General features: G+C 29.5%; 2 protein-coding genes across 2 annotated transcripts in view; both read left to right on the top strand.

Annotated features, from left to right (window-relative positions):
• Window positions 1–27,656, top strand: part of LOC148313636 (dopamine D2-like receptor) — a 487,962-nt gene that overhangs the window by 262,788 nt on the left and 197,518 nt on the right. The gene's annotated exons all lie outside the window — the stretch shown is intronic.
• fs(1)Ya (female sterile (1) Young arrest) lies at window positions 1,911–12,731 on the top strand. The gene is made up of 6 exons (XM_088259763.1): window positions 1,911–2,050; window positions 2,488–3,004; window positions 3,499–3,635; window positions 4,555–4,804; window positions 10,315–11,004; window positions 12,356–12,731. The coding sequence occupies exons 1-6, from the start codon at window positions 2,033–2,035 to the stop codon at window positions 12,604–12,606; spliced, it is 1,863 nt and encodes a 620-aa protein (XP_088115889.1). The 5' UTR covers window positions 1,911–2,032; the 3' UTR covers window positions 12,607–12,731.

Genomic DNA, 27,656 nt, shown 5'->3' on the forward strand with positions numbered 1-27,656 from the left:
ATTTACCCGCTACATGGCAGAAAATATTGTATTTGTATTTTGAGGAAAAGGTATTGTTTAATTATTTTTTAAATACACTAAATATTTTTCAAATGAAGAAAAAACCTTCAGGTTTTACCTAAAAAGATCAGTTGCACAGTATGTTTAATAAGTGGCTTGATATTTATTTTTAATACATTTTATTATTTTTTTAAACTTTAAAAAGATCTCCTGAAAAATCAAGTTTTTGAAATATGACGTTGTTGAAATCATCACTAATTTCATGATACTGTGTATTTATATGACTTTACAAGAGTCCCATCTTTGTAGGATTGAAAAAGGTTTGTTTTTTTAAAGATTTACGATTTCGAATAAACGATGAATGTATTCTAAAAAATCTCTAAACAGCTGATTTTTTTACACAATTTTCTTTCAATAAAAACAAGATTTTAAATCATTAAATTTATCTCCCAAAAAATCACTACTCAACTATTATACTTTTTCAGTTATAAAATAATAAAAAAGGACTAATATGTAAATAAGAACTATAACATCGTAGTGGATTATACAGTTGTACATGTTTTGATTTCTTATCAAATTACTTAAATGCTTCATATGATGTATTTGAAGTCGATTAAATTAATTGAAAAGACGTGATTGAGTCAATGACAAAAAACACGTAGCATTTTTATATCAAAAATAATATTTTGCGTAAGTCTGATTTTATGTAAATAAATTGAATAAGCAATCATGCCTACGCAACCAATATTATGAGGAGAGATTATTATTCAAATCACGCAAATTATGAACCGAGAGTCTCTGAATGAAAAGCAAGTAAAAAAATAAAAATGAATATTCATACTCACGTTCTTACTTGTGTTTAAAAATGAACAAAATACAATCAAACCCCAGAACTGTATCACGTAAAACATTGTTTATCACATAAATTATTAAAAATATATATCACTTATACTTCGGCATAAGCGTCCTTGTGCGTCTTGAAAAATTATTATTGTTGCACTAAAAATAAAATAATTACTGGGTACTTACTTACCTTTAAAAATATTGGTGTTTATAAAACGATGAAGAAAATTTTAAAAAAAAGTTGTATGGGTAAGTACATTTAGCTACCATGTCGAATGTTCTGGATTCAATTCCCAAGGAGGTAAAAAAAAATAAAAAATACATTATTTTTTAAATTTTATCTCATTAAATTGGTGTTTAATTTGTAGATCCCAAATATAATATTTTAAATATTAAAATCAAACATCGATTTTAAGGATTTACGAGGCGGTATATTTTATTATTAAAAACATTTAAAAAATACCGTGACGATTGTTTCGCCGTGTTAGGGCATTATCAAACCACTGGCACAGTAGTTTGATAATGCCTTAACAAGGTGAAATAATTTTTACTTAAAAAAATATATTTTAATGTCTATTTTTTTTTTGAACAACTTAGTAGACCCTAAATATAACTGTTTGATATTTTTTTTGCAAGTTGTTACAAGTTGTAAAAATTAACGCAAAATAAATGTTCAATAATGCACAGAATAGTGAACGTTACACAAGTGTATAAAGTGATCGCTTAAGCCACCCTAATGCCAGGTCTTAAGTCATGGGATGCTCAACTACTCCTCTTTATTCTGTCATTTTTTAATGGCAGTCGCCATCTCATATCATCATGGCAATTGTAAATACAGTTGTATTCTTCTCTCGTGTGTACGTACGAGCATATATTACACATAAACAAGAAATCGGATTTAAAAATTAATGTCTTTAGGTCAATCAGTAATCGAAAAGAGGGCAATTTTTGTTATTTCTCTATGGCATTGAAAATTGTTTGTGGTAGTATCGTAACAATAACCTTTGTATGCATTTATAATCATTAAGATTTTTTTGTTTACTTGAAAGCAATTCTGTGAGAAAAATATTTGCGTTGTTCAAAAATAAATTACAAATGGTGTATTTTTTAAAGTTATAAGTGAAACAACTGCTTTAAATAAAAAGTAGTATGAATTGTGCGATTACTTATACAATTATTCTGAAAGACCATGAAACTTCCACTTGACGTAAGTTCAAATCGATCATATCATTGTTACTTTGTTTTAATCGATGTTTAGATATAAACATCGATTTAAACAAAGTAAAAATGATATGACAGTATTAAAATATTACTAGAACAAAAAATCTACTTCCTGAGTTCCTGATTCCCTGAGTTTAAATGATAGATACAAATATAACAATATTCTATATTGTAAAGATATACGCATTGCAAAATGAAAAGTTTAATGCATTTATATATTTATACGTTACAGGTACCTAAACCCTACGTTTGAAGTGTATATTTTCGTATTTTTTTATTATTTCAACTTAACAATACTTATGTGCACGTTCTTATTTTATATTTTTGTCCTGTATTTAAAGCAAACCCTTTTTTCTAACATACAAATGGAAACTTAGAGCTGTGAATCACGGTAACGAATTATTTCCGAATCTAATATTTCAGTTAAGATGTCTCGAGTGCGGTAAAATATTCTGCTGTGCCGACTGTAGAAAAGTACACGAGTCAAAAGAGCATGGGATTACTTTCGACTGCCGCATCTGCCGGTTTGATCCTATGCCCCTTGACGCGAGTTGCCTCCCTTCCGAGGACCTAATGGCGCACATATGTTGTGCCCACTTACCTCTCGGGTGTGGCAAGTGCGGTAAAACATTCCGCAATAAGGAGGAGTTGTGCGAAATGGGAGGGTGCAAAGGGAAAAGCGAAACACATTTGCCCCTAAGTTCGAAAAATTCGTGTCTGGACACAATTGAGGAGAAAATGCCGGATGCTGAAAATACATCTTGCGAGCTGGTGGTTTCCACAGCTCGCTGTTCTCACTTAGCCCAAGAGAAAGAAGTCAATACGACTCCACCTGCCTTACCAGATGAACAACGCGATGATCAATCTCCTTTGGAAACTGGCCAAGATGGCAGAAAGATTTTCCAGTACTTGAAACTCAAAATGGAGAATAAATCAGAAGGTATGCTAACATCTATTGTATTTATTTTAAAGATATAACCCGCAAAGCATCTAGCTTTTAGAGGTTTGTCTGCTGGTATGATAGTAAGAATAAGAAAGGTTGTCTTCTTTTTCTTAATCGTTCTAAAGATCCCGGCGATCTGTCAATGCCACCATCTGTTCCTCATGGGATACCCACTGTAAACTATCTCTCCATATTTTCGTGCCTGTGGTCTATTTCTTTTGGGTTTTTCCTTAAAAGACGACACGTAGAAGTCTGTCATTTTCTTATTTTATTTTCAATTATAATACACATGTTTTCGGTGTAAAGTGTGTGTGTGCATTTTTGTGAAATTAGTTCTTTTTCAGTAGTACGTATTATCGTTATTATTTCGTTAACCTACCTGAAAATCAAATCACAAGGGATGCTTAATATTGAGACTTAAAAATTATGTCGATAGAGTATGACTGTTTGTTATGTTTTTATATTTTATAACACAGGATTTCATATTTTAGTGATGACGAGTACTCCTACAAATGCTAGTACGGCAAAATGGGGAATGTTTCAGAAATCTTTTACGTCTTCCACGCTTTCTGGTATAAATAGTCCTGAATCCGATGCAGCTGCTAGTCCTCCCACAGAGAATCAGAAGGTACAAACACAGTATTATAATTTTTCATGTTTTGAATACAAAATGCACTATTTTTATGTTTCTTTTTAAATACAAAAATGTATGGCACTGTTGGTTTTTTAACTTGAGATGAAATCTATAGTTTTTTATGAAGGAATAAGAAAGTCTGAGCATCCCAGGGCTTATGTTTTGACGTTTGGTTGGCTTAAATGATCACGTTATACTTGCGTAACGTTTACCATTCTGCGCTGATCTAATACTGATCCATATTGCATTAATTTTTTAATACAAAAATATAAATGTATTCTATTTATTTATATATATTTATATATATAAATAAATATTTTTAATAAATAGGTATTTTGTATTCTAAAAGCATTGTAAATTTTGTGGTATGGTAGTATAACATTCTACTTATCATTCATCGTTCACTTTGTGTAAAACCAATTTAAAGTGGTATTACACAAAGTGAACGATAAATGATAGGGAGAGTGATAAAAAAATATGAACTTAGAGAGTAAATTTCACTTTTGTTCACTTGGAATAATAGATATGTAGTATATATATATACAATATATATATATACATATATATATATATATATATATATATATATATATATATATATATATATATATATATATATATATATATATATATATATATATATATATATATATATATATATATATATATATATATATATATATATATATATATATATATATATATATATATATATATATATATATATACATATATATATATATATATATATGTATATATAAATATATATATATGCACACATTAAACAATTATAAATTAATACTTAAAAAACGAAAAAACATTGCATACGGTATTTTAAAATTATGCGGAATGCATTTAAACACATGTGGGATTAAAAAAAGTGGTATAAAACAAGTATATTTAATTGTTTTAGATATCTTCTCAGATACTTTCATCTATTGAAAGTCCGCCTTATCCGGTAGAAGCAGTCCCAAAAAGTATAATGTCTAAAAATGGCCGATCGAGCCTCATTGTTCAAGAGGCTTCTGAAAGTTCAGGAAATGGTCCTGCTCCTTGCGACGCGTCGTCTGAAAAGAAATCTCCTGAAAATAATACCAGCGTGAAGAAGAAGACGGTTACGTTCGCAGAAGAACCCGCGATTGAGAAAAAGAAAACTGCTTTTGGTATGCTATGGATTGCTATTCCCGTATTTATTCTAATTCTTTCACTAAGAAATTTTTGACATGATTCGACGAACGAGAAAATCAATTTTTAAAAATGACTTCCCATAAACTATTTTTTTTATCAATTCGTGATTTTGTAAATATGTATGTTTGTTATTATATAATAATTTTGGTTTATATATTTTAAATGAAAACTTTTTGCTTGTTCAATTTTTTAAAATCTAGATTCAAAATTAATAGAAAACTCAATCAAATAAGTAAAAGCATATCGTTTTCTTACATATAAAAAAAATATGACCTTCCCATAATTTTATAAGCATACATCAAACGTAAAACAAGAATCGTACCACTTAAATTATTCTTAATTAAGTGTGTTTGATTGATTGTTTTAATTTTAAGCCTTGTGAGTGTTTTTATCGATAATTCAAAATGTAATTTACAAACAAATGTGACAATAAATATTTTCCATTATTTTGACATCGTTAATACAAAAATGGGTATTATTATTTTTCCCAACGCTAGATACATATTTAACATCTTATCAACATTATAAGAACTGTTACAACTTTCAGTTATAAAGCACAAATAACTTGATGTTTTGCTCAATTATGCACTTCCAAAAATAAGTGCTTTTTTTACACGTGTTACCCGATTCGTACAAAAGGCGCTTATAACAAGCACTTTATTTTACTGGTGGTAAAGCTTAAGAATTTCACTTTTATTCGTATTTGAAAACAATAATTCAGTTTTGAAGGGGTAACCCCTTAATAGCTTCACATTTCAACGCTGAAATATCAGAATACGCAAAGAACAGTAAAAGAACTCAAAAAGCACCCAAATGAAATTTATGTTTGTAGAATGCGAGAAGAATAAATTCAAAGGCGCTCAGGTGATTTTAATCAAAAGAATTGTCTTCCTGGAATTCCCGTTGAACGGGCGACAATTCCTTTAAATTATCTCTCAAGGTCGAGTATGGCCTGCTGAATGTCAGTTAAAAATATATTTGTCCTAGGGGAGGAATGCCTCTTTCAGAACTGTCGACAGTTTACCAGAACAATCTCCAAAGGGAGGATTCGTTCTAGCTTTTCTCAAAATAATTAAATTATTTTATCAATAAATTTATATAGCTTGGAATTTGAGGATTTAATACTTATAAAAAATTCTCTGAGCCAAATACAAAGATTTTATTTTAAGATGGGAGTTGCATTTATTATTTACGTATACTTTGCTTATTGTATACAAGGTTTATAGATTATTCAGTGGATTTTTGTTTCTTCTAAAGTAAAAAATATTTTATTGGCAGAGCAAATAGATAATATAGATCTTAAAAGTGGACTGTAAGGTAGGAAGTCAGATAGGAAATAGGTGCACTTTAAAAGTACTAGATGCGCCTGTCATTGAATAGGATCCACAGGATTACACATCCAATATTTATTTATGGAGTCCCATGTAAAATAATGGCAATAATAGTTCAATCACGAATCCTCAAGATCTAAGGGTGGTTTGTAAGAAGCTAAAACTCGATGGAACTTATCAAGCCATATACGAAATATTTCATGATTGAACGCTCAGAGGATGTCATCTGCATAGAAAATCTGGGAAGGATAACACGAGTGCTAAGAACGACTGCGATAAACATGTCCACCCTGCGAAGAGCATCCGACAGGAACATTCATACCTTTGAGACTTGATATAAGATTATGGGTGTCTCAACTTGAGATGAAACATCGACTGAGATGAAAGAAGATGGAGGTCTGAGCATCCTAGGGCTTACGACTTGGCATTCAGCTAGCTAAGTGATCACTTTATACATTTGTGTAACGTCCACTATTCTGCCCATTATTGAACATCAATATTGCTTTAATTTTTGGAACTTGTATTTATGCTAATTTAGTCTTGGATATGTGTAGGATAAATAATAGAGCGTCTGATAGAATACGCTAAATATAATTGATATAAGTTGTAAAAAAATATAATGAATTTTGCATTTTATTGTAAATGCGGTCTTATACAAGGATAATTTCGATGCAAATAAAATATAATTCCTAAAATGTGAACTGATTGTGTTTAAACCCAGCAATAAAATATCAAAAGTATTGCCAGTATTCATCCAAGAAATCAATCGAGTAGGTGGTTGCAAGTATTTAGGATATTCTACAGGAGCAATAATTAAAGAAAACACTTCGTTTTTTACCACTTGAGTTTAATTATAGACTACATGTTTCAGAAGCTAAACTTCCATCATTCAGGTCTGTATAATAACTAAAATATAAAATTGTTCTATAAATAAGGATAGGGGAAAGTAAGGGGAAGGGGTTAGTCAAGGAACGGAGTTTGAAAACAAAGGAAAAATTGAAAGCAATGGCGAAGAATTTTGAAACAATATATTATTTAATAAATTATTATTATAATTCAGGTTTTTTTGTATTTCTAAATTTTCAAGATAATTCATAATTTGGCCTTTATATGGAACAAGGTGTAATAATTTTAATTTATGGGAGTGAAATGAGTGATTAGTATCTATTATATGATTTGCAAATTCCGAAAAATAATTACTAACAAGACCGCTTTGATGTTCTTTAATTCTAATCTTTAAATTTCTCGCAGTTTGGCCAATATATTTTCTATCACAATCTCCACACGAAATTTCATAAACACCACTTTTTTGTAATAAATCAATTTTAGATTTTGAGTTATCGAGGATTTTATGTAAATTATTATTTGTATAATATGCAGGTTGGATATGGGAGGGTAAGATTTTCGAAATATTTTTAGTTATTGAACCCGTATATAAAATTTTTCGCCAAGATTTATTTTTTATTGAATCATTATTAGGTGCTGAATATATGTATTTTTTGGTAAAATTATTTTTATACAGACCTGAATGATGGAAGTTTAGCTTCTGAAACATGTAGTCTATAATTAAACTCAATTGGTAAAAAACGAAGTGTTTTCTTTAATTATTGTAACATGTCTTACCACAAAGTTAATGCCGAAACAATAAATAAAATATTCTACAGGAGTATTGAACTGATGATGACGATGTAGTATGTAAGTACGACCGAGTACTGAGTCCACTACGCATGGTCCAATATGCTGGGATACCAATTTGACCACCACTTAAACAAATGTTGAAACAAAATAAAGTCGCATGTACGCAATAGCATGCCAGCGCATTTTTGTGTAAGTTCACACAGAGCAACGTGTTACAATAATAGATACAGGGCCCTTATGAAGTTTACACCACATTGTAGTACGAGTGTTGTGTTTGATTCAGCACACGCTACACTAGGATGAGCGAATAGAACATAGATTGGCAGACTTCTGAGAGAGGGTGATGGAGAATTTAAACCTCATCCTGAAACTGCTTGTGGACCGTAGATTGGGCTAGACATATGGCATCACTATGGTACAGTGTTGTGATTGCCAGAAAGGTAATCTACTCACGTCATCTTTCCAAAATTACGATGTTTTTAAGATTTTATAATTCAATTTTTATTTTTGATATTTAATTTAATTTTTTAAAACTATGTACTTGTGAACAAAATATGGCTGAGTAAAAATTCCACCTACCACTTTGTGTAGCCAAAATACAAATACTTTAATTTTTTTATTTTTCTTACAAAATAACATACTTTTTAGACAAAAATCCACACGGTACTACTAATGAAAGTTTAAAATTGGTTTATCTCAAAACCAAGAAAACGAGGGTTGAGAAGGCACTACCTTCTTCTGAGCGCTTCATTTATTATTTCGGAAAGCACATTATTATGTTAATCTTATTTTGACATCATTACTCATTTTAAAATTTTGGTAAAAGGAATCTACTATCATCTTACCATTTTATGAAAGCACAACTGTTATCAGGATTAATACTGTTTGCTTTGTCTCTACTGAATATAAAGCACTTTTAATCATAAAAATGATACGTTTCCATTCAATATTATCAATATTTGATACGTTTATAATACAATACCACTGTTTTCATTGAAATTTTCAAGTATCAAATTTACATTCAAGTTACAATAAAATACTTTTGTATTCATAATTTAAAATAACAAACATAAGTACGTAACAAGATATCTTTCAATTTTCAACGATGTTTTTTTTCTTTTGAAAACGCACAACTTATCCTCAGTTTCAAGGACTTCTCCGTTGTCCTTACTCTCTGAGTTTTGGTATTTTGATTACATTTGACATAAAAGAGAGGTTTGAGATTTTATATCAATAGAAAACCATCCGCATCTCTTAAAACAAACCTAAAAATAAAATCAATTTTGTTTTTCTATATTCTTTTCGTAGTACGTATTTTTAGTAGTTGAGTGTAAGAAATAAAATGTTTTTACATTTTACAAGGCTTCAAATTACTTCCTTTAAGTGAAAGTATTTTTATATTATTTCGAGAAATAAAAATACTTTGTGTTCTGATCCACTCACATTTTTATTAACCTACTAGTTTCGGCAACAACCTGTTACCCTCTTCAGGGTTTCATTTATTACTGATATTAGTAATAAATGAAACCCTGAAGAGGGCAACAGGTTGTTGCCGAAACTAGTTGGTTAATAAAAATGTGAGTGGATCAGAACACAAGATATTTTTATTTCTCGAAATTATATATCAATATGATCCACAAAGTTAATGCTTTCAATATTCAAAACAGAAAGTATTTTTAACCATATATTAAACTTATTATGTCCTTAAAAATAAAAGTGATCAAAAATAAAAATATGTTCAAAATCAGATATCAAGCATCATATTTGACTGGCGTTATGAAATAATTTTACATATGCATTTTTAAAAAAAGTATGTTATTTTGGAAATATCAACAACATTGGAAGGAATAAAATGGTTTACTTCTTCTTCTTCTTTGCTCCATCCAAACTTATCGTTTTTGTAGACTGTTGGAGTCAGCTCTCCTTATCCTCAGGTTGTAAGTTTTTCTGTTATGGGCAAAGTCTACTAGCCTTCAAATCTTATATTTTTATTCAGCATCCATGAATTCATTCGTTTTCCTCTAGATGTATTTCAAAAAAGATCTATGGGCTGGTATTCAATATGGTCAGATTTTCTGCTTCTGCATCTAATCGACTTTTCTTTACCTTTTTTTACTTGTAGTACCTTAATAAAATTTGTTTTTAAGCATTTATAAAATTTATGAATTTTTCATTTGTGAGAATGTAATAAAAACATACAAAAGCTTTTGAAAATACTACGTTGGATTGCTCTTTGATGTGAATATAAAATTTGATTAAGAAAACGTACATAAGTATGACTTTAATTTCAATATTATTTTTGCCATCTTCCTAAATTTTTATTTGAACAATATAAGTAAATTAGATATTTTTTAACCTTGATCAGTAAAAACACGATTTCAAAGAATTTCGTATTCACAAAATTTCTTTTGCGGTTATTTTTATATAAGAATTCGTTCTTCATACAAGTTTGAATAAAATACGTGAGTTTATTAAATGTTTGGTTGTGCTTTGATTTTTTTTTTGTATAATTTTAGAATTCTTAAGGCCAAAGCGAACTTCAACGCCGGGAAAAATGAGAGCGACTCATGCAAGGACTCCAAGATTCCAAGCCATGATTAATAACTTCGAGTCAAGAGTATCGAAAGTTTATACCACACCGAAAGTCAACCGTTTTACAAACCCTGAAAATACTCCACCTACAGCCGAAACCAACTCTAACGTAATCACAGCGAGAACAATTAATTTCAAGCAGAACGATAGTCCAAGTCTAGAAAATATTAAAGTATCCCCACTAGGACTACTCAAGGAAAAATCACATTCTTTTTCAGTATCATCTCCCACAGAGTCTGAAATATCTAATTTAGACCATTATAAAACGTGTATCGCTTCGAGCCCAGATCCCCCTGCCATTACAGATCCTTTGGGCAAAGAAAAGGACCTTTCGCACATGATTGCCAGGTCTATTCAAGAAACTTTAAGATCGGCTTTTCAGTCTCAGGACTACTCTTCCGAAATTCATCTGAGTATAAGGATAACTAAACGAACCGTCGCCATTAAAGAGTCAATAAAAAGCAAGTCGAGAGAGCTAGAAAACGGTCAGCAAAACCAGGTGGGAAATGAGTCTACAACGATTTGGTCCAGACTCATTAGTGGCCTCAAATGGGTCGTTTGGGGAGATAAAAAAGAATGGGATGACACTCCAAAGGGAATCGACGAAGCTGGAGGTACGATAAATCACTTTACTCATTTTTTACAATCTTTTTATACCGAAACTTTCTTCTGCGAGAAAAAAAGTAATTTTGTTTCTTGTGAAATATTGTTTGAGATATCCTTTAGACTTTGCTTGCTCTGCGATTACGAATTGGCGGGAAAAAATGTGTAAGGCTAACAAATGTCATGTTTCCTATTTATTAAACGAACCGTCCGAAAAAGCAGCAAAGAAATGGTAAAACAAATATTTTTTATACTTTCTTATATATTTTGGAACAATTATCGGATAGGATAAACGATAAAAATGAGTGTCATTAAAATAGCACGACGTTAATTTATTAAACAGGATTATATTTTTTAATAAATATCTAAGGCACCGATTTTTCATTTTTATTTTATAAGTTACGAAAGAATCTAGTAAAAAACTGTTTTATACCATTTATTAGTCTTGAGAAAAAACTGGTTCGAAGTAGTCAATACTAAAATTAAGTTCCATTAAGATATAAAATGATTTTTAAAACAAAGGTATTTTTTTAAGGTATGAGATAACATTTTTTCAAACAATCCGGTAAGAATGATTCGTTATTCATTCATGCATTATTTTATTTTAAAAATAATTTACTTTGTTACACAATTTCAAAATATTTTTTTGATTGCAATTAACTCCAATTTAAGCAAATTAATCGATTTACCATGAAACTATTAATAATTGCTCAGCTTTATTTGTTTTCATGCCATTTATTTAAAAACATGGTTTTATGTAAAAAAAATATAACCTGTTTTAACAGGCATTTTTTTATCTTCAGGGATGGATATATCTATACGTAGGCTCACATTGCATATATCGTAGTCGTACAAGAGAAAGTGACCAACTACCAAAACGTAAAATGTTCAGGAGTGTCATTTAAGTCACTTTTGCTTGTCAAGAAAATCAACACAAATGCAGTTAGTCATTTTCAACATATCAATATACTATACTTCCAAGTTTAAAATCTTTTGGAATTTTTTTCATGGCAATATTAAGCTAGTAAGATATCAAATAGTCAATGATCACGTTTTTGCAAAAAAATACACTTGGTCACTTTCTCGTGTATGACTACGATATATCATACAAAATATTTAAAACAAAAAAAACTCACACACATGCACATGAATGTACATTTTAAATTGAAGCAAAAGAAGGCAGTATTTCAAAAGAAAATTAAATTTTAATTAAGAAAAAAAATATTTTAATGTAAAAATACACTTAATTTCAAAAGTTGACATATCTCTTAACATAAATTCCTTATTTCCAATCAAAAAATTAATGAACTGACTGCTCAATTTCATACCAGTTAAAACGTGTTCGATTTCTTTAATTTTCAGCCCTATCACTTCAATCGGACGCGATTCTGTTATCTGCTTCTAAAAGAAAACGTCACGTTGCACCAATTAGCGAGAGTCCTGTTTCCAAGAGATATAAATTTTCTGACAAAATACAAGGGAGGAGACCCCTGGACCGCATGCTACGCGGAGAATTCGCGCTTCCTGAAAAGTGTCATTCAACAGACATTTTAGGAATGTCAAAGCAGACTGAAAAGTCAGAAGATGTCTCCCACCTCAATAGATCGTTTTGAAAAAATAAGATCATTAATTTCTTTCATGTTATATTTTGCTGATGATTATTTTTGTTGTGAAATTTTAAAATTTAATCTCAAATTTAATTTTATATTAATTCACATACTATTTTGCTAGTGGCTATATTTTTTTAGTTAATTAATAATTATTTATTATTTATATTCAAAGCATTTACTTTGTGGTCAAACATTTTAATTGATATTAGTAATGTTAGTAAATAACCACTCACCGACTACTTCTGTCTACCGGTTTCGAGACGTACCCGTCTCTTCGTCAGGACATACACTACAATTTAACAATCATGCGAACAACACTACACCACACCCACTTAGTACTATTCACATACACTATCACTACACATGCAAAACATGCAGAGCGAGTTGTTAGTCCCACCATGCTTTTGGGAAACTAAATAATAAAGTAAAAAATGTATTATAAATATACGCAGGTTGGAAACTATATTAGGATTCAAAGAGAAGGGGGTAGGTTCTGGGAAGTGGGAGGAGTTGAGTTAGGAGCTGATCGGTTCAATGCTACGTCGAATAAAGGGCTGTATGGAAAATTTATTTGGTTATTTATTAATTGGATGTTATTTTTAATAGATTTTCTAATGTGAAACATTTCCATATTATTTAATTTTAACCCTTTATCATTTGTGTGTAGTATTTTTACCCCTGTTTCTTTATTAAATTCGTGATTGGACTCTATCAAATGATTTGCAAATTCAGAAAAATTATTATTATTTAAGCATCTTATGTGTTCCTTTATCCGAGTATTGAAATTTCGTGTCGTTTTACCGACGTTTACCGACGTACAGTTATCACACTGTAATTGATATACTCCGGAATTATTTAATATGTCATTTCTATCTTTATTATTTAATAAGATTTTACCGATATTATTGTTAGTATAAAATGCAGGCTTAATGTGATTTGGAAAACATTTTGATACTTTGTTAGACATATTATTTACAAATAGGATTCTTCTCCATTTGTGACTAGTATTCTGTTTTTTATCATTATTTATACAGGGATATAAAAATTGTTTCACTGATTTTTGTTTCAATTTTCTATTTAAAAGAGTATCGATTAATTCTGTTGTGTATCCATTATTAATTGCAATTTGTTTAATTGTATCTAATTCTATATCAAAATCTAGTTTCGATAAAGGAACATTTACTAAACGATGTAACATTGAATGAAAAGCGGAATGTTTATGGGAAATTGGGTGATTAGACGAATTATCAATGACAGTATCCGTATACGTAGGCTTACGAAATATATTAAAATCTATACGATGATTATTGATCATTAAAGTCAAATCTAGAAAATTTAATTTATTATCTTTTTGACTTTCTAACGTGAATTTAATTTTTTCATTGAACGTATTTATGAAGTTAAGAAATGAGGTTAATTGACGTTCTGTCCCTGTCCATATACAAAAAATATCATCTACATATCTTTTCCATAAAATTATATTTTTAATTAAATTATTATTCGATGTGAAAATTTGGGATTCGATATTATCCATGAATATATCTGCAACTAGGGGACTCGTTGGAGCGCCCATTGCCAGACCTTCGGTCTGATTATAGTATTTATCATTAAATTGGAAATAATTTTGATTCAAACAAATATTGAACAGGCGGCTTAAATCATTTGACATGGCTTTGGGTAAATCCGAAGAATTTAAAATATCTTTTATTATTGTTTTTGACTCAATTACATTAACATTAGTGAATAGATTTACTACATCGAAGGATATCAATTTCGCATTATTGGGAATAACCATGTCTTTAAGAATGTCAATTAGTTCAAACGAGTTTTTGATTGTAAATTTAGGCTGAAAAATATTTAAGTTATTTACGACTTTGGTGACAAAAGAACCTAATTTAAATGATGGGGAAGTACACGAGGATACTACCGGTCTAATGGGGTTATTGTCCTTATGAATTTTAATTAAGCCGTATAATTTGGGAATTTGAGGGTTTGTATTTATTAATTGTGTTTTGATTTTGTCATCTGGAAAGAGTTCACTCCCACACACTTTTACTGCACTTTTAATGTCGTCTTGGAATTTATTGGTTGGATTTTTAGGAAGTATTTTAAAATTATCTAAATTTAAAGTTTTCTACTTTCAAAATGTAATCGTTTTTATTTAAAATTACTATAGAATTGCCTTTATCCGCCTTGGTAAAGATGGCAATGGGCGCTCCAACGAGTCCCCTAGTTGCAGATATATTCATGGATAATATCGAATCCCAAATTTTCACATCGAATAATAATTTAATTAAAAATATAATTTTATGGAAAAGATATGTAGATGATATTTTTTGTATATGGACAGGGACAGAACGTCAATTAACCTCATTTCTTAACTTCATAAATACGTTCAATGAAAAAATTAAATTCACGTTAGAAAGTCAAAAAGATAATAAATTAAATTTTCTAGATTTGACTTTAATGATCAATAATCATCGTATAGATTTTAATATATTTCGTAAGCCTACGTATACGGATACTGTCATTGATAATTCGTCTAATCACCCAATTTCCCATAAACATTCCGCTTTTCATTCAATGTTACATCGTTTAGTAAATGTTCCTTTATCGAAACTAGATTTTGATATAGAATTAGATACAATTAAACAAATTGCAATTAATAATGGATACACAACAGAATTAATCGATACTCTTTTAAATAGAAAATTGAAACAAAAATCAGTGAAACAATTTTTATATCCCTGTATAAATAATGATAAAAAACAGAATACTAGTCACAAATGGAGAAGAATCCTATTTGTAAATAATATGTCTAACAAAGTATCAAAATATTTTCCAAATCACATTAAGCCTGCATTTTATACTAACAATAATATCGGTAAAATCTTATTAAATAATAAAGATAGAAATGACATATTAAATAATTCCGGAGTATATCAATTACAGTGTGATAACTGTACGTCGGTAAACGTCGGTAAAACGACACGAAATTTCAATACTCGGATAAAGGAACACATAAGATGCTTAAATAATAATAATTTTTCTGAATTTGCAAATCATTTGATAGAGTCCAATCACGAATTTAATAAAGAAACAGGGGTAAAAATACTACACACAAATGATAAAGGGTTAAAATTAAATAATATGGAAATGTTTCACATTAGAAAATCTATTAAAAATAACATCCAATTAATAAATAACCAAATAAATTTTCCATACAGCCCTTTATTCGACGTAGCATTGAACCGATCAGCTCCTAACTCAACTCCTCCCACTTCCCAGAACCTACCCCCTTCTCTTTGAATCCTAATATAGTTTCCAACCTGCGTATATTTATAATACATTTTTTACTTTATTATTTAGTTTCCCAAAAGCATGGTGGGACTAACAACTCGCTCTGCATGTTTTGCATGTGTAGTGATAGTGTATGTGAATAGTACTAAGTGGGTGTGGTGTAGTGTTGTTCGCATGATTGTTAAATTGTAGTGTATGTCCTGACGAAGAGACGGGTACGTCTCGAAACCGGTAGACAGAAGTAGTCGGTGAGTGGTTATTTACTAACATTACTAATATCAATTAATAATTATTTACATCAATGAAATAAAATAACATTTGAAGGCATTCATTAGATACCGATAAGTCCCTATTGTATTATTTTTGTATTTTAAAAATCGTGTAAAGAATATATTGTGTAGTTATTTAGGTTTATTGTTATTTAAGCCATATGAATCATTTTATATAATTCATATTAACTTACTTTTTGATGTTCTGTAGTTCGCAAGAAAATCAGCTTATCCATTCGAAAAAATCCATATATATTTGGCATATAAATTAAAGCATCACTTTTATTTTTAATTTTTTAAATAATTTTTTTATTTAAAAAAAGTTACATAAAAACTATTTTTAATTTTCTAACACTTAAATAAAAGAAACATAACTAAAAACTAAGGTATTTTTTAAATATTCTCTGTATATAATGCAAGCATGTAATATGGTATGTATTAAACCTCGTTATCTTATTTTACGACATCACTATTCTAATTTCACATTACGTTCATTGAACAGGATTTTAATATGAAATAATTTGTAAGTATACCTATGGATGAATTTTTGTACAAAATAAATTGTAAACAAAACCAAAACTTTTTCATTAATTTTCAAATCCAATAATTTTTAACTGTTTTTCTCAATAAGTAGTTATTTTTATTATTAAAGTGAAAGCAAAAAATGACCTAAAATTGTTGACTTGCCCAACACAGTTGGGCAAGTCAACAATTTTAGGTCATTTTTTTTCCTTTTTTTATTTCCTGATAAATTATCCTATGTGAAGTCACCATAATATCTACGAAAACAGGACTATAAAAACATGCTATCACGCTGAGATGTAATTAAAAAGGGGACGAATTTATGACGTCCTAAATACGTCACGCAAGAAGACATTGACAACAGAGTAAGTGGAAAATTCAAGAAAGAATTAAACTTTCACCGTAAAAAAGCTTTTTCGGAAGTTGAGTATAAAAAATAGGGTCAGGCTCTGTGGTAGTCCACTTTGCTTTCAGCCAGTTAAATGATAAATACACACACATATATATATATATATATATATATATATATATATATATATATATATATATATATATATATATATATATATATATATATATATATATATATATATATATATATATATATATATTATATATTAAAGTAAATATAAATTATATAAAAATGAATAAAAATTCATATTAAGTAAGATGTAAACAGTGTTTTCATCAAAATATTACATCGACCAAAGATATTCACCAATTGCTTTGAAATGTTATCACAAAGTTGCATTTAAAAACGTCAGTATTTGTATAATCTTCGGAAAAAAATATAAATAAGTATGTCTTTTATAAAAACCTGTTGTTTTCTTTCAAACTATATCGGATTTGCCCAACAGTGCTGCATTTATTTTCTAACATCGTACTAAAATGTTTGTTATGCTCACAGTAGTGATAGTAGAGACCAAATATTATAATTTTATTATACAATATAATACAAAACGTCCTGCAGAAAAATGTGATGTGAGGAATTTAATAAATCAAATTAGAAATGTCTTAAAACTAGGATTGAAACACGTATAATCCTTTCCTTTTTCATGAAAAAAGATGGAGGTTTGAACATCCCAGGGTTTACGACCTGGCATTAGGCTGGCTAAACCGATCACTTTACACACTTGTGTAACGTTTAACATTCTGCCCATTATTGAACATACACATTGCATTAATTCTCGAAACCTGTATTTATGCAATCGTCTTAGGTCGTTCCGCATACTAGTAACGTTTTTGATATATTAGTGAAATATAGCCGCTTGTTATGCCACCACTTGAGCGATTGGTGACGAATAAGCTTTTAAACATGAGTCGTAAGTTTCTTGAATGCTTTTCGCAGATACTTTGTGGCACATTTTATAAACATTATAAAATCAAACAACTTTGTTTTAACCACTTTTAAAAACACATTTCGGAGTTTTTAAATCATATTTTCATGTGGTGTACTAAGTGTACCTTTTTGGTAAGGAAATATTATTAACTATGAGTATTTTAATGTTTTTTTAGTATTTTAATGTTTTGGAATTTAATAAACACTGATGATGACAAGGATTTTGTCGAAACCGGTTGGTTAAAGTGAAGTTGTATAGTTAAAAAAAATGGTTAAATCAAAGTTGTTCTATTATATATTTTTATAAACTCAGACTTCTATCGTCAAGAATGTTATACATGTTTCATATCAAGTTGAGACACCTTTAAAATTGATATCTTATCCGAAGGGAGAATAATCTAGTAACCGATATAATAATAATATTAATATTGTTAAATAAAAAAGGTTTTGAGTAATTTTATTTAATAAAATCATAAGTTATGTATGAACTATGCATCGTCATCTACTCGGGGGGCTTGAAACATCCCCTATTTAATTAATCAGCAAGACCGCGGAGGGGTGCAGTGGTCTCGATTTAATTACTAAAGACTAATGAGCATTGCGTCAGCTTACCGAAGACATTTCATACTACACCCCTGAGTCAAATCAGCAAGGTTCAAAACATAAGCACCTTCCTGCCCTAACTGCAGTAAACAAAAATTAAATAAATTTTTATTTTTAATTAAATATTTAAAAATATTTTAATTTTTTTTCTTAGTGTAACATTGGTAATGATAATTACAGTATTTTTATTCTAGCTTTAGTGATTCAATGTCTTAATCAGTTATTTTTTGACATCAAAGATGAAGAAGAATATGTCTCGACATTTATGGGGCTGACGACCGTCATAGGCTGGTTTAAGTGAGCACTTTACGCACGTGTAACATATCTACCCATTATTGACAACCACACTACTCAAATTTTTGGAAGTTCGTTATAAATTAACCAATTTTGAAACATTGTATATATATATATATATATATATATATATATATATATATATATATATATATATATATATATATATATATATATATGTATATATATATATATATATATATATATATATATATATATATATATATATATATATATATATATATATATATATATAAATATATATATATATATATATATATATATATATATATATATATATATATATATATATATATATATATATATATATATATATATTTATATTTATAAACATATATTTATATATTCGTATTAAACAAAAACCATTTTTAGTTTTATAAATAGATTGTCACACGAGCATATGATATTATTTACATTTCATACCATATATTGAACTATGATTTTTACTGTATTCTGAAAAATCTTACCTCTCAATCCCTAAAATCCCAGCATAAAATTTTCAAAGATAAGATCTCAGAGGTAGCATAAGGAGATGCGTTGGATCAATGTGTTAGGATCTTTAGACGCGAAGGCTTTAGTCGTCTTCCACAGCTCTACCGAGCCCGTGGAGGCTTTGCAAATATTTGGAAATAGGAAAACTGTTGAGAGTCTATTGAATATTTCAAACTACACTTTCGTGGTTTTGAGAGTAATTTTTTTCGAAGAGAAATATTTTGCTTTTAAAAACGCTTCACTCAAATTGCCGTGATGATAAGACTTTATTTATTGATATAGTTACAGAGATGGTGAAAGAAGAGATCAAGGCATTTACATGGCTAAAAACTTATCATTGGCTTGTTTCAATGATCGTTTTATACGCTGTATGACTTCTCATCAAAGATGAAGTCTGGGCATTTTCGGGGCTGACGACCGTTATAGGATGGTTTAAGTGATAACTTTGCACACGTGTAACATTTACAAATTCTACCTATTATTGACAACCACACTACTCAAAGTCTTGGAAGTTCTATATATATGAACCAGTTTAGAAACCTTGTTATTGAACCACTAGAACTTCACAAGAGACATCTATTGGTGAGATGTAAAGAAGCTTTTTTTTAGAGAAACTCTTATTTAGTATGTGAGGTCTGAATCCTGGATTATTATTACATACATGAAAAACGCCAGAAAAGAAAATACTGTCTAGTTTATGTTATTTCGTCGATGACATGTATGGTTGATTTACATTATTTTGTATGTTGAAACCATCGTAAAATATATGTTACATTATGTACTACAATTTTTTTTCCACATTTATTTGATTTGACCATTGACCGTGTTTTGTCATTCCAGAATTCACAGAATTTACAGAATTTTACAGATTATTTTTCTGATAAGGTAACAACAAAATCCGGTCACTGGTCCAATAAATTAAACGTGGAAAAAAACTATAAACCGTAGTTGTTATTTTATTATATAAAATGCAGTTCCACCAAGAAATGATAGTACGAAACTGTAAAAAAAAGTATTTTATATTCTTTCCCGCATTGCTTTGAAAACTAGAAGATTACTTAAAATGTCGTTTTCAATTTTGATCAAACCCTAATATTTTTTAGACCAATTTTATATTCACAATATTTTTATTGAGTTCAAATAAACTTAAGATAGAGTCCATCGTTATAATCAGTAAAATCCAATGAAGTAAGAATGATTATAAGGCCTCTCCTAAAAAAAATGATTCGTCAGTGATGGTCATTTAGGTGTACATAAGTCCAATAGTAAAAGCGTCCTGGAACCTCTGTAAAATGAGAAAAGGACTCATTGAATTACAAAATTGAATATTTTCGTGTTTTTTTAGTAAATGATGTAGCGTTATATTTTTTAATATTGCTCCACTTACTTTCAAATCCCTAAAGCTTAATTAAATCCATTTTATTCATTTTAACTAAAACTATAAAGGAGATGATAAACCCATTAAAACTTTGCACAAAATATACACAATGTGTTCATATATTTCATCCGCTTCAGAGTAACATCTGTGAAAATGTGAGTTCCATTTAAAATAGAGTAAGAAAACTTTCAGCGCTATCAACAAATGGCTGCCGCGTGTCTCTTCGGGCAATTCGCAAAAAGAGAAACACCAATAGGACACTAGAAACGTTGATAACTTTACTGTTGGAATAAATCAACCAGCCGGGTCATCTTATTTGCATACTACCCTTACAGAGACCCAGTGCTCCTGGTAATGTTTTTAAAAGGGTTGAACATGGAATTCTGCATTCACAGATTTACTTTTGTACTTAAAATACAAACGAAAATACAAACAGACTAAAATTTATTTTAATTTGTAGATTTTAACTTTTTAACGGTTTGTACATATTAAAAATATTATTCATTCCTTTAACATTCCCACGAGTCTCATAAAAAACTTATTTAGGAATAATAACATAGTTTCTTTTCATAGAATAATAATATATTTATAAATAAAACCTAGAATTTCGTTTAGCCTCCCAACAGTCTGATAATTAAATAAAATATTTGTGGAAAAAAATTACTCCTTTGATATTTTAGTAAATTAATGCAATGTTCAATAATGGCCAGAATGGTGAACATTACATAAGTGTGTAAAGTTATCTTTTGTAAATTAAAATCATTGTTAACTTTGTGGTATGGTAATACAACACTCTCCTTATAATTCATCGTTCATTTTTTAAAGTGGTATTACACAAAGTGAACGATGAATGATAAGGAGAGTGTTGTAAAGTTAACATTTAAGCCTTGGGATTCTCAGACTTGCCATCTTCTTTTGCTTATAAAAGAAAAATGTTTTATCTGAAGTTAAGACATGTTTAGTAAAAATAAAGATATTTTTGATTTATAATGTCGTTCATAAGCACAAGTTTTATAAAATGTCATTTAAAAGCTCTTAAAGTACAATTAATGCAGTAATATTTCAGAAGTGCATTTCTCAAGCATTTGAATTTCATTGTCTTATCCTAAAATGGCTTAAACTACCATAAGTACCATTATATTGATGAACAAAGCTACCAATCGTACGACTCCCTTTTAATGCACGTTTCTCGTGAAATTCTTGCAGTGTTTTGTAGCAAGTTTTCAGCGAATTCCGTAACTACATAGATGGCGCTATACGTTTTCCATTTTAGTTAAGTACGAGAGTGTTTACACCTCCATTTTGCCACTCCTTTGTACTTGGAAAATAATTTTGACACGCTTCCACTCTATCCAGTTAAGTTTCATCGTTGGATTGAGTGTATTTTTAGAATTAATAAAGGTTTCGCGTATACGAAAATCCTTATTAGAAATCTAATGTAATTATAAAAACTTCGCAGAATAATGAGTTATGTTTTACATGTTCAAATTAATTTGTTTAGTCAAGTATACAACGTGTGTCAAATAAATGAATTTTGATCGAATTAACGAAATGCCGAGGAAAAGCTATTTTGATATTCTGCGTAAATATGTGAAAATAATTTATTTCGTTTGGCGTAACATCGTTTCGTTAAGTTGTAATTTTTGACAATTAAAAACATCAGTGAAGTAAACCATAAACCATAATGCCGCTTTTCCACAGGGGTACGCGGAGAGAATAGAAAACCACATCACTCAGTCTTTGTTAATATATTCCAATTAACGCATCTCTTCATACTTACTCTATGATTGTTTCGACTCCTGGCCGATCACTTACTTAAGTATTTTTAAATATTCGATCTTCTTGAAATGTTTTCCTTGGTCTTTTTCTCCTCCTTTTTCCAACCTTTGTCCGCCTCCGTAGTGTAATGGTCAGCACGCTCGGCTACCGTTGTGGAGGTCCCGGGATCGATTCCCAGGGGGGGTCAAATAAATATGAGTGATTTTTTCACTGTAATATTTATTCAATATTACCCTGGACTGGTACCTGAAGTGGAGGGCTGATCACCTTTCCTTCATGTGTAAACGATCAACATAACACTGCGTTTATATGAAGCAGTGCCCTATGCACCATTGGGGTGCGGATAAGGGTTTTTATTATTTTATTTATTATTTTCCAACTACATTCGCCTCATAAATTTATTTTACCGTTCGATCCTCACTCATTCGTTCTACGTGTCCAAACTATCTAAAGACCCCATTCTTAATTTTACCGATAATGTTTATCTCTGTTTATCTATCATTCATCGTTTTGGTTAACATTCATCTGAGATATAAATACATTTTAACTACATTTAATTTCTTTTCATCCGTCTTTTTCTAATTCTAAGCTTCACTTTTGTGTACTATTGCTTAAAAATAACTAAATGAACTATACATAATAAAAGTAAAATCGATTTTTTATGTAATGTTCTTTTAAATTCTATAAATAATTTTTAAGAATATTTATAAGAGATTTTTCAATATAATATTATTAATTACTGTTATACCGGGAAGAATCTGTACTGCTGAACTGAAGCTGACCAATATTTCACCAATTTGATGCAGTGCCCTATGCATCAATGGGTGCGGATAAAAATAACAAGTTGTTGTAAATCACGTTTAAAGAATATATTCAAAAATATTTATTAGTTTTATTTTTCTTTGTTGCAGGTAAGAATTGGACTATTTGACTACAAAATTTTAACCCAAGGGACGATTCTAGATAAAGGTATGTTTATTTTGAGGTATGACCCATTTTTTAAATGGCTCGATTTCCTAATAATTTCCTTTTCAGAAATTGAAGTAGCGTATTATTATATTATAATTTCAACTATCGCGGATAATATAATATTAGGTATATAATCTCAAACTATTCTGATTATAAGAACTTAAATCGGGTTCTGTTTACTCATAATTGAAAAAGCACTTAGTCATAAGGGTTAATTGATTACATGGCATACTTTTACTTCGTTTCGTAAACACCCCGTTATAAGTGTGTTTGCCGATTCGGTTAAAATATGCACATTAAATAATATGGTCTAATGTTTTTATAATAAGCGAGTGAAAAGCACAATAATGTAAAACTATTTTGAAATAAATAATAAATTCCTTCTTCTTCTTCTTCTTCTGTTTTCGTAAGGACCGTGTCTTGTTCTCGGAGCCTGCTCCTTGGAGGTGGATATCTAAGTATCTCTTCATCGTTTGAGTGGTATTTCTGGGGATCTGCTAAATGTTGTGAATTCGTCTGCTGGTATCTATACCACGATCCGAATTCATTCTTCCCACATGATCTCTTCAAAATCGTCTCCTTGCTCTTCTTCATTGTACAACATCTTTAACTATAAAGATTCTTCTTATTTTTGAGTTTCCTACTCTTACACCAACGCTTGCGATGGGACAAAGAGTCTCCATTTAAGTAGTTCTAAGAAAGCTTTTTGTTCCGATAATGTCAGATCCTGTTTATATAATATGATATCATGATCGGTTTTCGCAAATCTCACTGATCCTTACTTTACTCTCTTTCGGTATGTATGTCTTTGATTAAAAATTTAAGATTAAAATATATATTATATATACCAACAAAAGCAACTTGAGTTAGTATTTTGCGGAATTAGCGCTTTATATATATTTTTTTTTTATGATAATATTATTATTCATTAGTAGTATTATGTCGTTTTGATATTTGCCATTCAAATAAATCAAAGTCGTTATGGATATCTTGACTTATATGATTCTTACACTTTATTTCTGAGATTAGATTTAAAAAAGGACAATAATAAAAAAATAGATAATGATGTATTTTATTCGTCTCCTTCATGTTGGTGAAAAATTACTTACCCTCAAAAAATACATTATTTCTTTCTTCTTCAAACCTTTATCCGCACCCCAATAGTGCATAGGGCACTGCATCATATAAACGCAGTGTTATCTTGATCGTTAACACATGAAGGAAAGGTAATCAACCCTCCGCTTTAGGTACTAGTCCACGGTAATATTGAATAAACATTAGAGTGAAAAATCACTTATGTTTATTTGACACCCCCCCTGGGAATCGAACCCTTGACCTCCAGAACGGTAACCGAACGCGCTGACCATTGCACTATGGAGGTGGACTATTTATATTTCTTTACTTTTTCTTTAATCATTATTTTCTTTAATCATCATAATCGAAATTGTTCCGGAAAGCATATGACTTCAAGGATAACGACCGTCGGAAGGATATATTTTTATATCAAAGAATTTGGGTAGGAGAAAATTCAATCCAGTAATAGAATTTTTTCCCTCGAGTCCATTATCGTACACTTCCTTGTCTCCTTTCATATGGGATTATTTTTTTATCAAATATATTACATTATTATAAAATACGTTCACGGATATGTAGTCATAAAGTTGTGTTTTCGATCCTTTTCCGAACCCAGTATTGAAATAGGCACCACAACGGATTGATGCAGTGCAAGTTTATTTTAAATTATTTATCTAGCTGTACACAGTAACGCTTTGCTGTGGCTAGGTTAAGTCAAATATTAAAAAAAAAACAACAATAATCCCAGATTTATAATATGTCTAATTTCAAATCATTATTCACCTGCATAAATGTAAGGAACGCCCAAAATAACACTGTGTCAAAACAATCAGTTTCTTATGCGACATTATGTGCGGATAGGGATATAGGAATAGAAGAAGGGAAAGAAATATTTAAAACGTTTTGACAATGTTTATATAATTTTTCTGTTCATTCTGTTTTTCAACGTTTTAAACTAACACGATTCAAACGCTTTAACAATGAAAACGTATTTTTCATCTTTATACTAGATTTTAAACTGCTTTAAAAGTGTAAATATAATTATTACTTATTTATTGTTTGAAAAATAACAGTTTACACTACTAAAACGTTTTAACAGTGTAAACATAATTTTATATTTACGCTTAAACAATGTTAACATTTTTTTTGTTACACTGTTTATGCGCTTCACTAGTGCAAATCAGATTTTTATAATTCCACTCTTCAAACGCAGTATGAACATTTTTTTCTTAAAATTTGCACTCTGAAAACCGATACCAGTATTAACAAAATATTATTCTATTTACATTCTTTAAATGCTTTAACAGTGTAAAAGAAATTGATTGTAACTCTTCCGGAAATCGAACTTAAAAGTTAAAGGTAGGTAGTTTAACCCACTTACCACCAATCTAAGAAAGAGGAAAAAGATAGCTGCATTAACGAATTTCAAAATGTGGAAATTGCAGCATTTTTTTTACAATGCATTTTCATACAATAGAGTTTCTGTTAAATATCTTTTTAATTTTTATCGTCAAATATTTAACAAAAATGTAAAAAAAAATGATCGTAAGCTTGGGTTGTTCCCAAAACTGTCTGCAATGTGCACCGGATTTAAAATATTCGCTTGAGAATCGTTGCAATTATTTAAATGAGTTTTTTGTGCAGTCGCACTTAAGAATGGTGAGGATATTTTTCAGAATCCATTATTAAAATTAATTATGTTGAAATTCCACGAAAGGTATGACAAAAGTCAGTTTTTCGACTCTGACCTGACCACTTCCAAGTATTTGACTTACTAGATCTTTTTTGATAAGCTTCCCACGGTATTTTTCTGCTTCTGTTGCCAGCTACATTCGATCATTAAATTTTATTAACTGTTCTTAACTCACTTGTTCGTTCATTATGTCTTAATATGGTATTTAAATATAACTTTTCAAATCGCTGAACATTTCGTAATAGTTTAAAAATACATACAAATTAGAGCATATACCTAAATATATTGGTGAGAACATCTGTAGTTCTCAAAACTAGTTATATTTTTATTGATAACTCAAAAATGGTTTCAAAAAACTTAAATGAAAAGTACCGTTACTTTAAATTTAATTTTGATAATGTTTTGGTTAAATTGTTAATTTTAGGCAAAACAAAGTAATCAGGGATTTGAAAAAAACTATATTACATAGTTTTTGTTCAAATTAATAAAACTTATATCGATAGCTGTACACGTGTATAAAGTAATCACTAAAATCAGCCTTTGAAAGGTTTAAGTTTTGTCAATGCGCAGACTTTATTATTCTTCTTCATCCCTGTTGAGTGATCGATATAAATACATATGGTAACTCCAACCCTGTATTTGTGAACAACGATTTAGATACACTCAAAATAAAGTGGAGTTGGTACTTCAAAATAAAGCTTCAAAGTAATTTAATAACAGACGAATTGTAATTAACATTAATTGGTAGAACGGTGAAAGTCTGGACCAAAAAAACTATAAATGGTCTAAAAGGGTTTTAACATTGAAAGTCCTACAAAGGTTAATTGAGTTCGTGGAGAGTTTTATGACGTGTTCATTTTATATTTTTAAATTATATTTTATTAAGTATAAATAAAGTAAGTTGACAAGAAAATGGAACCTTAGTGCGTATAAAGGGGAGCTGTATCTTTATTTAAGAAAATACTCGTTAAAAATTAAATGTTAATCGACGGTCATTAGCTCTGTCGGCATTTTAATTATGTCTAGGCGTCGACACAATGTTGAATTGTTTTCATTATCCAATTCAACAGGTTGTTTTTCAATATTAAATATTAAGTTACGGAAGAAAGGTGTATTAATATTTCAAGTTACCTATTGTTAATGATTTGGTATCTTTGCAAATATTATTACAAAATTTGAAAAAAAAAAAAATAATCTAGGTAACTCGTCTACTTATGTGCAATTCATTCGATAAAGCTGAAAGGATGAAATGGTGTACGAAAGCTAATATATATATTTTTAAAAATGTATTCTAACTTCGTTAAATTAGCTAAATTAGTC

This window comes from Brachycentrus maculatus, unplaced genomic scaffold (assembly GCF_059751285.1).
Source record: "Brachycentrus maculatus isolate JH-2025_06_01 unplaced genomic scaffold, ASM5975128v1 h1tg000007l, whole genome shotgun sequence".
Classification (NCBI taxonomy): Eukaryota; Metazoa; Arthropoda; class Insecta; order Trichoptera; family Brachycentridae; genus Brachycentrus; species Brachycentrus maculatus.